Source organism: Molothrus ater, chromosome 7 (assembly GCF_012460135.2).
Source record: "Molothrus ater isolate BHLD 08-10-18 breed brown headed cowbird chromosome 7, BPBGC_Mater_1.1, whole genome shotgun sequence".
Lineage (NCBI taxonomy): Eukaryota > Metazoa > Chordata > Aves > Passeriformes > Icteridae > Molothrus > Molothrus ater.
Genome location: NC_050484.2, coordinates 18,090,499 through 18,105,696, shown reverse-complemented (window position 1 = coordinate 18,105,696; position 15,198 = coordinate 18,090,499). Strand labels below are relative to the sequence as shown.

The 15,198-nt window shown below is 40.0% G+C and overlaps 1 protein-coding gene across 1 annotated transcript in view; it reads left to right on the top strand.

Annotated features, from left to right (window-relative positions):
* The first annotated feature begins 1,117 nt into the window (after window positions 1-1,117).
* The window catches only part of METAP1D (methionyl aminopeptidase type 1D, mitochondrial), a 43,385-nt gene continuing 29,304 nt past the window's right edge, over window positions 1,118-15,198 (top strand). Inside the window, exon 1 of the mRNA XM_036386473.1 lies at window positions 1,118-1,173. Within this exon, the coding sequence (XP_036242366.1) occupies window positions 1,125-1,173 (49 nt within the window). The 5' untranslated portion in view covers window positions 1,118-1,124. The remainder of the gene's footprint in view (window positions 1,174-15,198) is intronic.

Genomic DNA, 15,198 nt, shown 5'->3' with positions numbered 1-15,198 from the left:
TGGCAGCTGATTAAGAGATGCGCTTTTACTAGCAAAGTTTAAGAGGATCACAGCTTGCTTTTTTTTTTTTTTCCCTTAATCAGATCATGCTTGGCATTTGCTCCTTAAAATCAGAAATGCTTGAAGTATAACTTTTAAGTTCATACTTTTTGGGGGCTTTTTCTAAAGCACATATAGGTAAATATGCTCAGCATTTCCATCCGCCTTGGGCTTTGACTCTATTCTTAACTAAACCATAAAAGTTGTACATGGGAAGCTAAAAACTACTAATGGCTGCACCAGGATGTAAATAAATCTGGAGCTAAACAGCCTGAGTTCTCATTTGAAAATTTTACTTATCCCACAATTTACCACTGTGTGTGTAAATGAATGTATGTAAGGACACAAAGATCATTACATGCGTGTGAGGATGTAAGAAAGGATTACTTAGATTATTTCCATATTTTGGAATGCATCCAGGTGAGTTTTGAATGTCCCCAGAGAAGAAGACTCCAGCCCTTCCCTGGGCAGCCTGCTCCAGTGCTCTGCCGCCCTCAACAAAAAGCTCTTCCTCCTGCTGAGATGAAACTTGTGTTTTGTTACGGTCACTGCTCCTCATCCTGTCACTTGGCACCACAGGAAAAGGTCTGGCACCATCCTCCTGTCACCTCCCTTTCAGGTTTTCCTTGGCATTAATTAGTTCATAAAGAGTAGGTCCTATTTTATTCACAAAAGTACAAGTTGAGGGGAGGGTGGTGGCGTTTGCTTGCTTAGTTGGCTGCGTTTTGTTTATTTTTTAATGGCAAGAAATTACGAGGCAGCTCCAGCCCTCATGGAATAGTATGACTGCACTCATGCGGGACCGAGTCCCGCTTTCGGCAGTTCTGTCCCGCTGCGGAAGGAGCAGTCACCACTGCCGCTAGGGCTGGTGAGCAGAGCAGGATGGGGCCGTGCGGAAGGGCAGCCAGCAGCACCCCGGGCACAGGGAGCCGCGGCCGGGCGGACTGGACCTGAGCGGACCGGAGCGCAGCGCTGCCCCGGCAGGGCGGATCCCGCCCGCCGCCCTCACACCGCGCTCGCGCCGGCCGAGGGCGGGCGGGGGGCGCTCCCGGCCGCCGCCACACGCGGCCACGTGACCGCCTCACATGGGCAGCATGGCGGCGCCCAGAGCCGCCCGCGCGCTGCGCAGCGGAGGTGAGTGCGCGCCGCCGCCGCCGCCGCCGCCGGGGTGAGGCGCGGGCCCGGCCGCCGCTCTGCCCTTCCCGCCGGCCGCCGTTCAGTCGGGGCTCGCTCTGAAATCGAGGAGCGAAAGGTCCCGCCGCCGCCGCGCCTGCCGAGGGCTGCGAGAGAGCGCTCCGCCGGGCGGGCGGGGGGGCGGCGTGTGGCGGCGGGGCCCCGCAGCGGCGGCCGCAGCTGTCAAGGCTCGGCTCCTGTTCAGGCGAGTTCCCCCGGCGCTGTGCTCGGCCCGCACACGGCACCTCCCGGGGACCCCGCGGTGCGGGAAGGCGGTGGGAATGTTCTGCTCTGCTTCTGCTCTGGTGATTTTTGCTGCTGAAGTAATGTGACATGAATATACGTGTTTCTTTTACCAAGCCGTTCAAGTGCAGATTCCTTCCTTACCTGCTGGCACGCCCGTCTGTGTAATGGCTTGTCAGGGCCCCTTGTCCCCCGTGCCCTGAGGATCTCGGAGCACTTTTCTACCACATAACCCTTCACAAGCTGAAGTCCTGTGCCTATGTCCTACATCCGACTTCAGCCCCATGCGCACTTAAAAGCCCGATGTCTGCCATGCAGTTAGAAGAACCTAGCGAGTTACATTTGCTAAGCCTTCCTACCTTCCGCTCAGGCATCAAACCTTGTTCAGCTTCCCTAGGGGATATGCTTTTACAGAGTCTTAGAAAGTGAAACTGTCATAGTTAAGACAAGACTGATTAAACAAAATCCAATTTTCCCCAAATCGGACAGTTCAGTATAATTTAATTTGCAAATACCGAAAGACAAAAGTAATTTAAATTATGTTTCTATTCACCTAAGGCTATCTATTCCATCTTAATTGAACAAAAATTACTTTTTTATAGCCTCTTATTCTTTTTAATATATCTGATGTTACATTTTTATAAATGATGAAAGAAAGTTTTCTTTATTATGGAATTGTTTCTGCATAAGTTCATTTGAGCAGCAGGGATCTTGGAAGCTGTATACTGATTAAATGCTTTATCCATTTATCAGAAAGACTTAGGCTAGCCTAAAAAACCCTTTTGTTAAAAAAGAAAATTGACTGAAAAATATGAGGAAATTAAAAAGTACTTTTCAGTAATCATATAGGGAAGTTATTTGAGTAGTCTCTGCCTTGCTAATATCAGAATTCAAACACTTTCAACCCAAGGAGAAGGCACACAACTCTTTAGGGTGTGAGTGGTTTCCACCAACCTTTGTGAAATAATGTATGCTCAAATGCTGCATTTCAGAGTGGACTAGCAGTGGGTTGAACTGCATTTTAGCTGGCACCTTTTCTTGAAGAGTATTCAAAAAAACTTACAGGTGATGCATAAGAGTGTGAATTGAATTTATTATTTCATAAAGAAAGCTAGGAAGCTAGGAAGCGCCCAGAGCACAGACACATCAAGTCACTGTCACAGTTTGTAGTTAGAAATAGTATGGATTGTGTGCTGATTCACTGGCTTGTAAATGGTCTGATTAGATATTATCACAGTTTCAGGTATTACTGTAATTGAATCTGTGCTACTTTATTGGTAATAAAGTAGGACACATGGAAGAACTGCATTTATATCTACAATTGTATCTTAGATGGTTTAAAGCATAGTAATCTCTTACAGATCTATTTATTTTATACAGGTGAATTATTGTAGAGTAGAAGCCCCTAATTTCTTATAATGAAATTTCAGGGTTTAGAGCTACAGGGAAATAATTGATGAGAAGACATCCCATATAAATTGAGTTACTTTTGTGTTCCATACTGATATAACTGATTCCTGATAGTGCTTCCCTAAAGATGAATAAGAATTCTGTGCTAAGCTGTGTGACTTACTATGGGCCAGGTTTTTAAAGTCAATTCAGCTGCCTTGTTCAGCCCCTTGTGGAACTGGGCATTTCCCACAGGCTCCTCAGTGGGGACCCTGGAAACTGCCCCTGACTGGAACCATAGCTGTCTCCAGCACCACAGAATATGAGATGTTAGGGGATCCTTCTTCTTCTGTGACTACAGAGCCTTTCAGAAATGTTTGTTTTCAATTTCTTTTTAAAGAATGTTACTCTTTCCCCTCTGTTAGTAAAATGAGGAGAAAATGCCTTAAACCTTTTTTATTTTTTATAGAAACAGAGGGACATAGCTGGAGCTGATTCTGTTTCAGTACAGCTTCAGAGCCTCACACTTTCAAGTTTGCCCAGAAGTGCCAAGTCTCATTAGAAATTATTTGGGGTTTGCTTGGGGTTTTGGTTTCTTTTTTTTTTTTTTTCTTTCTTTTTTGGGCTGTATAGGTCACAAGTTTGGTTCACAAGCTTTGTCAGTAATGCATGGTTGAGTATTTTCTATATTTCATAGTTAGGTTAGCCAAAACTGTGTATATTAAAGGAATACTAAACCCTACTCCAGAAGGGTATTTATATGAAAATCATCAAACTATTCTGAAGCACTACACAAGTTACAAACATTAGTTGGGCTAATAAAGAAGGTGTAGCAAGTAACTGAGGCAATGTGAAGTGATCTGGTTTATATGCTCTAGACAGAGTGCAGATGAGTAATTTTACATAGTTTTTCTTTCTGGTCAGACATGGCTTTGACATTTAGGATGGTAAAACTGGTAATGAACTTTTAAATTGCCATTTTATGTTGGACTCTGTATATTACTGGACAGAAGTGTGCTATGGGGTCTCCATCTGGGAAGTGATTAAATAAATAAAATACCTGCTTTACTGACTCTTTTACTGAGCAATGTTTCTGATACAGTTAATTTCTTGCTTTTTTTTTTTGATCTGCAGACCTTGGTAATTCTCATGGTTTTACAAAATTCAAACTTTTCAGTATTTCTAAGAGGAAGTAAAAGGACTCAAAATTAGATTATTTTCTTCTTTTTTTTTTCCTGAAATCAAAGTATTCATTTCAGATTTTTTTTTTTGCTGCCATATGCTACTCAATCAGTCTGTTTCCATCTTTCTGATGGGGCATTTTGAAACAGGAGTTATATTTATTTTTTAAAAATTGTTATAGCTTGCTCTTTGATAAGCATATTTAATCACAAATTTCAGCATATTAGATATCATTTTCATGTTAAGAATGAATCATAAAAATCTTCTTAGCACTATTAATATTCAAATGGTAGAACTATCACTTTGTATTTTTCTCACTGTTAAAAAGAAATTCAGAAATGTACAACTCAAACAATTAATACTCACCTATAGTAACTTCCAGTACTTTTAACCTATTCTTTTTTTTAAAAATTAACCATAGAATATACAGCTAACAGTTTTGGGGAGACTTGACTGTTTCCTGGTATTCCAGACTTACAATTAAATACGTCCTGTAATTCTGATTTTTTTTTTCACAAAAGAGAAAAAGTGGTTTAAACTTGTGCAAGAGAATTTTCAAGATCTAATGTGCTTGGCTGCACTGTGCAATATATGAGTTGGGCAATTAGCTGGAAGAAAGTATTAATTCAGATTTTCCATTAATTTGTAGACAGACTTATGTCTCCAGAATTTAACATTAGCATTATGAGCTGCAAGTGATGCATGGTGGAAGTTCAAACCATTTGATTGTAGTACACTTTCAACATTTTTTAAATGATCCTAAGGTAGTTTCATCCCTGTCTCGAAACTAATCAGGCAGGCAAGGAATTATTCCCATTTCAACTGTGCAGCAGCTCTGGGGAAGATGTGCACTTTCATGGTTTGAGGCATGAGAGAAAAATATTCCCCTTTCAATAAAGTGTTTAATCGTTCTCTCAGTTGAGAGGTAATGTATTGTTGGCAGCACACTGTGTCTTTTTTTCTGACGAGATCTATCACTTCTGGCTGTGGATGGATGTGTAGGGTGTGGTTTCTCTGTGAGCTCAGGTCTCTCAGCGTTTGCTAGGGTTGCCTTTAAATGAAGGAAAGTCATTAGCAGATGTCCTGAACAGCTGCTGAAAACCAACATTTTCTGCCACATCAACAGCTTTAGTGACCCACACCTACTCTTGTAGCCATTCATTTCAGACTAAGAAGTCTTTTCTCCTTTGTAGGAAGGTGCCCATTGCCCTGGCACCAGAGTGTCACCATTGTGGTTGCAGCTAAAACCCACATGGAGACAAAGTTAATGACGAGTTCCCGAGGAGCTGAACTTAGGTTCAGCTTTTTGTGAATGCTTTCTCTGCTCTGCATGCCTTATGTCTTGGGTGCCCAGGTCCCAGGTAGTGTCCTGTATCTGCCAGTGTTTAGTCTGTGACAAATATATTACACAGGTACATTTTCATATGCCGGAAGTTAAGAAAAGTAGGCCCAGCCATAATTCTTCAGACAAAATTGACCTTGTGTGGAAATGTATTTTGTATGTATCACTTTAATTTTGCAGAATTCTCCTTAAAGCTCACCTGGAGCTTTCTTTAAGCAGAAAAGAGCTACTTCCTCTTTCCATTCCTATGGCAGAGCTCTGAGGCTTTTCCACCATCTGCAGAAGCTTGCTGCCCTGGTGTGGTGATTTGCTGAAGGGCCATTGTCCACCTCTGTGCATAGGCTACTGACCCTGAAGGAAAATACCATGCAGCTCTGGCAATGACTCTAGAAAGAAAGTGGGATGCCCCATTGTAGGGAGGTGTCTTGCTGCTGTGCTTCCAAAGGGGATTTTACAGTGCTGTCTCTGTCTTCACAGTGGGACGTGGGGATGTCTGGAGTGAGGACTGTTGGCATGCACAACTTCTACACTGCCTGCCAGAGCCTGCTGTCATCTGGCATTTCCTCACCTGCCTGCAGATGTAGAAGCAAAGGCTCAACATAATACCATGTAACAGGGTAGAAAGTCTGAAATGGAAATTCATGTCTGTGATTTAATTCAAGATACTCAGTTCAGTGCTGCCTCTGGGCAGCAAAGAAGGCAATCTTTGTCTCTCCTTTAGGTGTTGCTTCAGTCTTTTACTCTTCAGGCTCACAAATGCAGTGTTAACCAACACACACAAATTCCAGTGTTGTTCTGCAAAGAACTAAATAACTGATTTAACCTCCTCTATACTCATACAGCAAATCAGTGAAATAAAGAATACCATTTCACAATCTTTAGAGATTAAACTAAAGGGAACAAAAATACAGACTCCTCAAATCTGTACTGGAAGATGATCCTGCCAAAGCTATGTGCAGGATCAAACTGTGAAGTGTCTGGCTACTTGGTCCTTGCATGTTCTGTTACTTAAAACATCGAGAATAGTGGTAGAGTATATGACAGGTCTCTAAGCTTGTTTAGAGTAATATAAAGTGTTTGAGGAGAAAGAATGAAGGATTGAATCATTCCTAAAGAAATTCTGGACCTCAAATAGTGAATTACCTTTTATTTTAGAGCAGATAGCTTCACTCCCTAAAATCACAGGATCAAATGTCCTGTGAACATATAATAAAACATTTTATTTTGCCTCTGAGAGCTCACAGTGCAGGTAGCCAAGCAGACAGAAGAGGCTGAAATCATGAGCACTAGCTGATGGATGGAGAAACTCTAGCACTGAGGGAGTAATTTCTGGAGGGTTTTGTGGCAGCACAGCATCAGCAGGATGAAACAGGGCCTAAGCCTGCCCTGGTGCCTGCTGCTCCTAAGTTACCAGGCAAACATGCAGTTTAGCAGTGGACATAGGTAAAGTGCTTTCTAGATTTACATGCAGAATTTCCTTTACTCAAGTTTTTGCATTGAATTACCCTACCTAGACCAGAAGCTGAATTTAAGGTGCACATAAAAACAACATACCACATAGTCTGTAAAGTTTGGGATTTGTGTGTTGTGGGTGTTCTCTAGCTGTGCAGGGGAAACCCTATTGAGCCAGTTTGGCACAGTTAACCTCATTTCTTGTGTGGCTTTCCATGTATAGCTGTAGTTGGAGTGTAAGGTTGAGGATACCAAAAAATATTTCTGTGGTGTTCTGGTATTCTTTTTTTTATTCTGAAGAGATGTGGATTTTGGCTGCAGTCACCTTGAAGGCAAACTACTTCTGGTGTTGAACCTGTTTTGATGCTAAAGCTGCAGTGGAGGTCTGTGTCATGAAATCTAAGCTGGTTTTCCTTTCCATGATATTTGGATATAATAGACATGATGTTCTGATTGTGACAGTTGTGAATCAAGAGGAAATTTAAACAAAAGCTTAGGAGATGCTTTTGAACATTCTTCAATGACAGTCCTGCTGGTCCACTGCAATTTGTGATTTCAAAGCTTTATGGAGTACTTGATCGTGTTTGCAGTCTGAAAAGGCCTTTTCTGTGCTAAGACTACCTTTAGGACACCCAGTTACAATGATCTTACCAACTGGGCATTGGTAATTTTCCTTTTTTGGTTCCTCCTTCCTTCCCCACTCCCAAACAAGCATATTCCTGTAGCACATCAAAATGCACATCTAGTGAGAGTCTTGCTGCCTCTTCTTCTCTTTTGACAGTTTGACATGATGATGTGCCATGATGGGTGGCTTGCAGTGCTTCTAGACACCACATCCCAGTGCTGTTGATCTAGCAATACTTATTAGCATGAAAATTTAATTTGAAAATATTTTGAAGTAATGTAGTGGGAGGGAGAGTGGGTTACAGGGCAATGACTTCTTTTTAATGTTTTGTCTATTCAAGCTATTTGTATTTGTCACAGTGGTTTCTTTCCTAAGCATTTCTATTTAAAATCTGTGTTTTTTAAAATATGCTTGTCTGCCCAATCCAGCTTTCATATTATCTATGTGAAGAGGCAAAAGAACATATATAAGGAGCAGTCTGTATGTTGTAAACTCTTTGCCTTGCAGTTATTGCATCCTGTAGAAAGAGGCTGTTTGGCTACAGCCTTGTTTTAATTTCATTTTTTAGTTTTCAGTTACACATTTCTGGAGTCTCCCCAAGCACTGCTGTTACCTGATGGCGCCTATATTTCATCAAGTTTAGACAAGCAGTCTACCTGGACTTAGGCCCAGAGGAGCTGCCATAACTGATGAACATGATCCCCTCTGCCTGGGAATTCAAGACCTATAGAACCACGATTCCCAAGGGAATTGAAAGAAAAATGTGTTCAGATCTTGCCTCTTGCTTTTTTTTTTTATTTTCTTTGTTGTTTTTATGGAGCATTGCCTTGTACTGATGGGTAGCATACTTTACCACAAGTGAAATCTGGTACTGGTTTGCTGATGATTAGGAGAAAAGATTCTTTTTAACCTACCCTGAAAACAGGAGCAGGAAAGAATAGAGCACACAGAGACAGACACGAGTTGCTGTGACATCTCTTCATTACTGCATACAAAGAAAGTGATGAGTTATTAAACAAAACAGCAAAAAATGTTGTGGCATTACGGTTGTGATGTTGGGTGGTTTTTTACTGCATCATCATTGTTAGGCTTCCAGAGTTTAGTGGATAGAATTGCAGATTTAAATTTTGTTCTTGCATGCTGCTCTTTAATCTGTTTCCTTCTTTTGGAAAAACTACATTATATAAAGATTGCATATTATTTTAGCTGTAGAATATTATAGTGGAGTTTTTAATTTAGAAAATGTTTTTAGAATTTAGTTGTGATTGCAGAATGAATGTTAATGTTCAATGTAATTAAATCTAGTTTTATTTCCTGTATGTTATATTTTTAGTTTGCTCTTATATGCCCTTATTTTCACTGGGAGTTGAAGATTTGACTTCTTTTTTTAAAAGCATGGTGTTGGCAGTCAGACGCAAGCTCACTTTAAATCAATGAAATAATCTTTAAAGTCTTCTAAGTGTGGGGAACTTGTAATTTCTGTTTAATGATCAGGAGTTGTTTCTTCATTTTGTTTTGGATTATGTGGGCTTGTTTGTTTTTTTTTTTTCTTTATAAGTTTAAAACACGAAGGTGGGGAAGAGTAATTAAAGGCTGCCTCTTTCTTCTTATTTTGCCTTTTATATCTAGGTCAGCTGGGCAGGCTGGCAGAGCTCTTTTAGCTACATACATTTTTGCCATTCATTTATCTTTTGCTGCTTGTGCTTGGTTATACCATTACTTGTAGAGAGACTTTTTTTTTCGATATCTTAAGAAAAAGTGGGATTAGTTTTTCTGTTAGTGTAACAGTTTGTCTGATTAACCTATACTTTTAAAAATGAGTGTTTACCCAGGAACTACAGTGGCTGGAGAACTTGCTAAGCCCTGGTCTCACAAATGTGAAGAATAAACAGATAAGGATTGTCAGATTCATATATTTAAATCTAGTGACTAATAAACATCTGAAATTAATATGTTATTACTAAAAGGTCATTATTCATTTTCTCTGTGTAAGGGAATATAAAGTCTGTTGTAGCACAGTATGTGTATTGTATTGTTCACACCTTCCACGTTTCTCATCTGCTTCAGATTTGACATTCCTGGTATTTCAGAGGTTTAAGAAGAATCATATCTGATACTTTTAAAACTCAGAAAGTTAAAAGTACAATCATGCAGCGTAATCACGTTAAATTTTTTGTTCCAGTCACCAACAGGGAAGAGAATTACAATTCTTGAAGGCAAAATTTCATTACAAGTTTTTAATAGTTAGAGAACACCAGAGGAGTGAAGCTGTTTTCTTGAATTGTGGCAGTACTCAGAGGCCAGAGACTTCAGGGTTCTGTTGTCTGACTTTTGGAATCTGCTGCTCTGGAGTCTGTGCAGCAGCTAGAAATAAACAGGGAGAGAGGCAAAGGCTTCTGCCAGTGCAGAGGCTTTTCCAGCTCACTGCTTGATGGTGAATCAGTTTGAGAATCTATATTGTGAGTCTCACTTTAGTGTCTCATGGACTTCCCACTTCCTGGGGTTGGTGATCCTGGAGGGAGCTAGCAGTCCTTGAGAACTTACCAGCTTTGGGAAAGGGCACTCTGCCACTGCCTCGCAGTAAAATAAGTTCTCCTTCAGCTCTGTGGCTCAAGAGAAGGTGTGAGCTCAACACACAGTGGGGCTCAGGTCCTTCATGAGGCTAGGAGCCAGGAGCTAGGGATATTTGGGGCTGGTAGTGAGCATGGGTGTGGATGAGTCATTGAACTTTCTGTGTCTTTCTCCACCTACAATGCAGATATTTATCTACCTTGCAGGTGCATTGGTTGAGATTAATGAGTTGTTTCTAAAGCACTCTGAAGATGAAAAGCTCTATCAAAATGCTGAGTATTGTTATGTATGAGCTTTTGAGTGCATAATGGCTGTTTGCCTGCCAGTATTTAAAGCAATTTATAACACACTAAGTATGAAGGCACTGTATGAAGCCAAGTTGTAGTTTTCATTTTTGAAAAGTGATATTTTGTGTTCACCAGTTCAGATCACACCACTGGCCTTTAGCGTTATCTAGGGTGAAAACAGACTCTAGAAGATTTTTTAAGAGGAACTGTTTCAAAACATTAAAATTGTGTTGTTGTATAATAAGGGTTTCTTCTCAGTTGGTCATTTTTTACCGTCTTTGTATGACTTGAAACAAGGTATGGAAAGTTTGTTCATTGTTCTTTTAGAGATTATGTCCTTTCCAAATCAGTAATGTCTTTCCCTTCATAATTTCTGAAGAAAAAGGAGAATCTTAAAACCCAAGTGTTCAACAGGCTGCTGTGCTGCATGCAAGCCTTAGAAGGAAGAATAAAGGGCTCTTCAGAGCTCCTTGGAGGTCTTTTGGCAGACATACTCTCTAGTGTGCAGCCTGAGAAAACTTCCCTGGGTGTTTTTGAAAGTCGCAATATTCTTTTGAGTTTAGATTATAAATAACCAGCCACTCTAACCAGCTCTATAAAGTCTCCAGCTTTCACATTTTAAATATGTTTATGTTCAGGTATTCATTGTTAAAACCTGTTTAAAGTTATGTTTTATTTTAGATCAAGCTTATTTTGAACCATAAAGAAGTATTGCAGTAATAACACCGTCTGAATTTATACATTATTACTTACAGCATATCAGATGTTCTGTGTAGAAATTTGTACACTTCTCAGATTATCTGTTTCATGCTTTATTGTACATAAATTTACATTGCATCCTGCCTTATGCATTTTTTTAAAAAGAAAGTCAACAAATGTGGCATAACATTGAAAGAAATGGCAAGTTTGTTTCTCATATAAATTCCAGCTGTTCTGGAAGTCTCAGATTTACTGATTGACACAGGTGAAGATGGAGTTGGGCAGAAGCAACAGTAAACTCCTAGCTTCCCTCCATGTAAAATGGACATGCTTTATGTAAGAAATGATGCAGTCACTGCAGATCTATTTGTATTCTGCTTGACTTCTCAGCTCTTGAGTGTGCTTGTAAACTCATCTAGTGCTGTTGAGTTGAGGTCCTTTTCCACTGGACAAAGTGGATAAACATCTCCCAAAGACATGCTGGGTTGACACTGAGAGGAGGTGTTGCCCATGGTCATTTGTGCAGATCTGAGCATCAAATCACACTTGTGCCTTGTGCATGAAATGGTAGGTGATGACAAGGCTTAATGTCATTGCCATGTCCTTTTTGAACTAACTCTTCTGAGGTGGCTAGGCAGGTCTGACCTCTCCAAGCCATTTCTGGTTGTTCTGCACTGATTATTATTATTATTATTATTATTATTATTATTAACAGAATTCTGTGAATCATGGTAGAAATGGGTGTTCTTTAAAGAAGTAAATACAGTAGCGGGTCTTGTCTGGGTTTATAAAAATTTATTCATGCTCTAACACACCCTGCTAAATCAGCAGAGGCTCATCTCATGAGAATAGTTCTCTTCTGGGAAAGCGTAAATCAAAGCTTGCTCCAAAAGATCAAGTTGTACCAGCAAGAATTATTTTACTGGTATAACTGTCCCAGCAGCTTTCTGAGTAGTACCATTATGTTGTCTAAGAGTTTTGAGTTGTAGAGTACTCTCCTTAACTAATAGATGTTTTCTGGCAAGAATGTAATTGCAGAGCAAACCAAAGATTGCTCTGAAGTGGCTGTTTCTAAAATCTCCTTGATAAAGACAGTCTTGTTTTTGTTCATTTGGAGGTTGTTTTGTCCAAATAACTCTTCTCTAAAAGCTGCTTCACAAAATCAGGTATAGAGTGAGGTAGCTGATGGAAAGACTTTGGCAGAGCTTGCTGCAACAGTATCCCCAGTTGTGGAAACCAGATGGGTGTGGCAAACAGGTTGGTGGGGCGTTGGCAGCTGAAAATTCAACCTGATGAAAATAATCTGCTGGAGTGTCTGGGGAAAGGCAGCAGTTCTCTCATGTCTCCTCCAGTGTGACAAGTGGTGACAATAGGCTACCAGCCACTGCAGGATGAGCAAGCATGGCCCCGGCATGGGCATAGCGCTTCCAAGGACTGTGCCATTGCCAGGGGAGCAGCCACAGCAGAATCAACTTCATTGTAGCTCTTTGCCTACTGAATCCAGATCAGGAGCCATGAAACTGTGGCCAGGGCTGTAAGACTCAAATTCACAGTCACATCACTTTTCAATAGGCCATGAGTATAGATTGAGATAGACTTCACATTTTCCATGTGAAAAAAGTATGCAGCAGGATTCTTAGCATGTAATTGACTGAATCCAGAAGTTCTGAGTTGAGTTTACAGATTAGTAATTGATTAATTGATGTCCCTATAGAGAATTTCATAGGTTACTGCCCAGTTGTGCACACAAGGTAGCTAAACATGCTCAGGAGAATTGCCTGTCATATTTTGCTGGCAACTTAGATTATCTTCATCTTGTGGAGAGCAAAACACTTATTTCTTATTATGGATTTACCGTCTGTGCAGAAAAGACTGTATAAACCCTTTTCAGTCTAGAAAAAGGAGTTCGAGACCTAAATTCTTGCAAAGACTCCTTGCTTACTCTGTCTAGCTTAGAAAATCAGACAGTAGAATAGTCCTGTACAAATAGAACTGTACAAAGTGAGTGAATAACCTGGTGAAGATAGCTCAGGAATGAGGGTTTTGATTTTGTTTTTCTTTTGTTTGGTTTGGGGTTTTGTTTGTTTGGTTTGGGTTTGGGGTTTATTTTTAAATAAATTAGTCTGAATGTTTAGTACACAATAATTCTGTTACTTTCTGCCTGTTTTATACTTATGTTCTTCCCCTTTATTATCTACTAGAACAGCTTCCCTTTCTACACAAGGGCCATGTTATTTATAAATTGCCATTTTATTTGCCATATGCCATATATGAAGTGGGCTGTAGATGGTGGTTACATGGCTTGAGACTAGAACCCTTAATTTTGATGTGTTTTATAAACAATTGGCAATAAACGGCCTCATCCTGTGTCCTTTGACTTCAGCGGGAGCCCTGACAAGTGTGTTTACGCCAGGAGAAGCCGGCTGCCAGTGCAGCGGAGCGGGCAGCGCGCCTTTGCTTTCAGCACAGTTGTGTGTCCCCGTGCCAAGAATGAATTTTGCCGATTCAGATTTGCTCAGTTTGTCAACACACAGCTCCCATTGAACGTGGCAGGACGAGAATCATTCTTGGCACGGGGCCGCGGGCAGCGGGGCCGGCAGCGGCGGGAGCCGAGCGCGCCGAGGGGAGCAGGGCCCGGCCTTGGCCTCCGCCTTCCCGGGGCTCCCCTCTCCCGGAGCATGTGCTTGCTGCTGTTGGAGTGGTGGGAAGAGTCACTGATAAAAAGGGATTTCCTAGGTTAGTTTTCAAGGCTATTTTTTTGTGTGTGTGGCTGTCTGGATGATTAATGTGAATAGGAAAATACTGTTGACCCATTTAAATCATGTTAGACAACTTCCATTGCTCATCTACATAATGAAATACACACTGAACATTACAGCCTGAGTATAAGAGCCAGCGAACTACAAAAATAATATTTTACTCATTTAGATTATGAAGTAAAATATAGGACATTAGTACTAATGATAGTATTAAATTTTAAGCCATGCAAATTGCAATTGTCAGTGAAAAAGAAGTATAAGTTGAAAAGGCTATTAGCATTTCAGCTTTAACAGTTAATTTCAGTAATTTCTTTTTTCTGCTGGTGTGCAGCTTAAAAAAGTCCATATGCAAAACATTTCATAGTAAGTTCAGAAGTGTTTGTTTTGTATTTTTATTTGATTTCAGTCATTAAAGAAATGTTAGAAATTAATTTGCAATATTAAATATATTAACATTTTGTATTACTGAGAGTAAACTGCAATTTTTGCTCAGGTAAAATCAAATACTAAAGACAAATTATTAGTAACCAACAGATGAAATAATTTTAGGCATTTATTTAAGCACCAAAGCAAGAACTGAAGCCTTTAAAAATATGAATTTTGTCAAATAGAAACAGAATTGTCAGCATTTTAAACTAAATACAAATTTTCAAGTGCTGAATTTAGGCTAACAGGTTTCTATGGTTACCTACCTTTCCAATAGTTTGGTGAGATGTGTAAATAGGCCTGTGAGTCACTAGTAATTATTTGGGTTTTGTTTGTTATAGTTGTAATTCTGTGTTCAGTTTGAATCTAATACAGTTCATACCACATGCTTTGGTTTTTGTATATTTTAGTGTGTATGATTGACAGTGATTGAGCATTTCTTATGGAGTGCTTGGTTTTTTTGTCATAAGTGATGTATGTTAGTACTTCTGAAAATGTAAACAACTTCTTCCTGTATCACTGTTTGAGAAACAGAGATTTTTATACTAAAAAGAGGTCTTTGTAATTGTTAAGCAAGGAGATAAGTAAAAGGTGTTTAAAAAACATTTAAAACATCTCCCAAACATTATACTCTACTCTTCCAAATTTGATCCATAATTCTATCATTATAATTCACTCAGTGACCCAAATGTCACATATTTATGAATAAGCTTCCAAGTTACGCATAAATAGCACATGGTAATGACTGACGGGTTTAAAAATAAATGTTTTAATCAGGATGCTACAAGTTATCTGCCACAACCTCTTGATTAGAACATCTTCTTGTGCAGAGCATTTTCTTGAAATAAAAATAAGAGCTTATTTCTACCAGTGCCACAGCAGTTTAGCAGAAAAAGCTGTAAACCCTCAGACCTCTGTGCTCCTCTATTTTGAAATCTGGATCATAGGATGTAATTCCCCAGCCTTAGACTCATCACTCTAGCGAAGGACGCATACCTGTTTTCTCAGTAA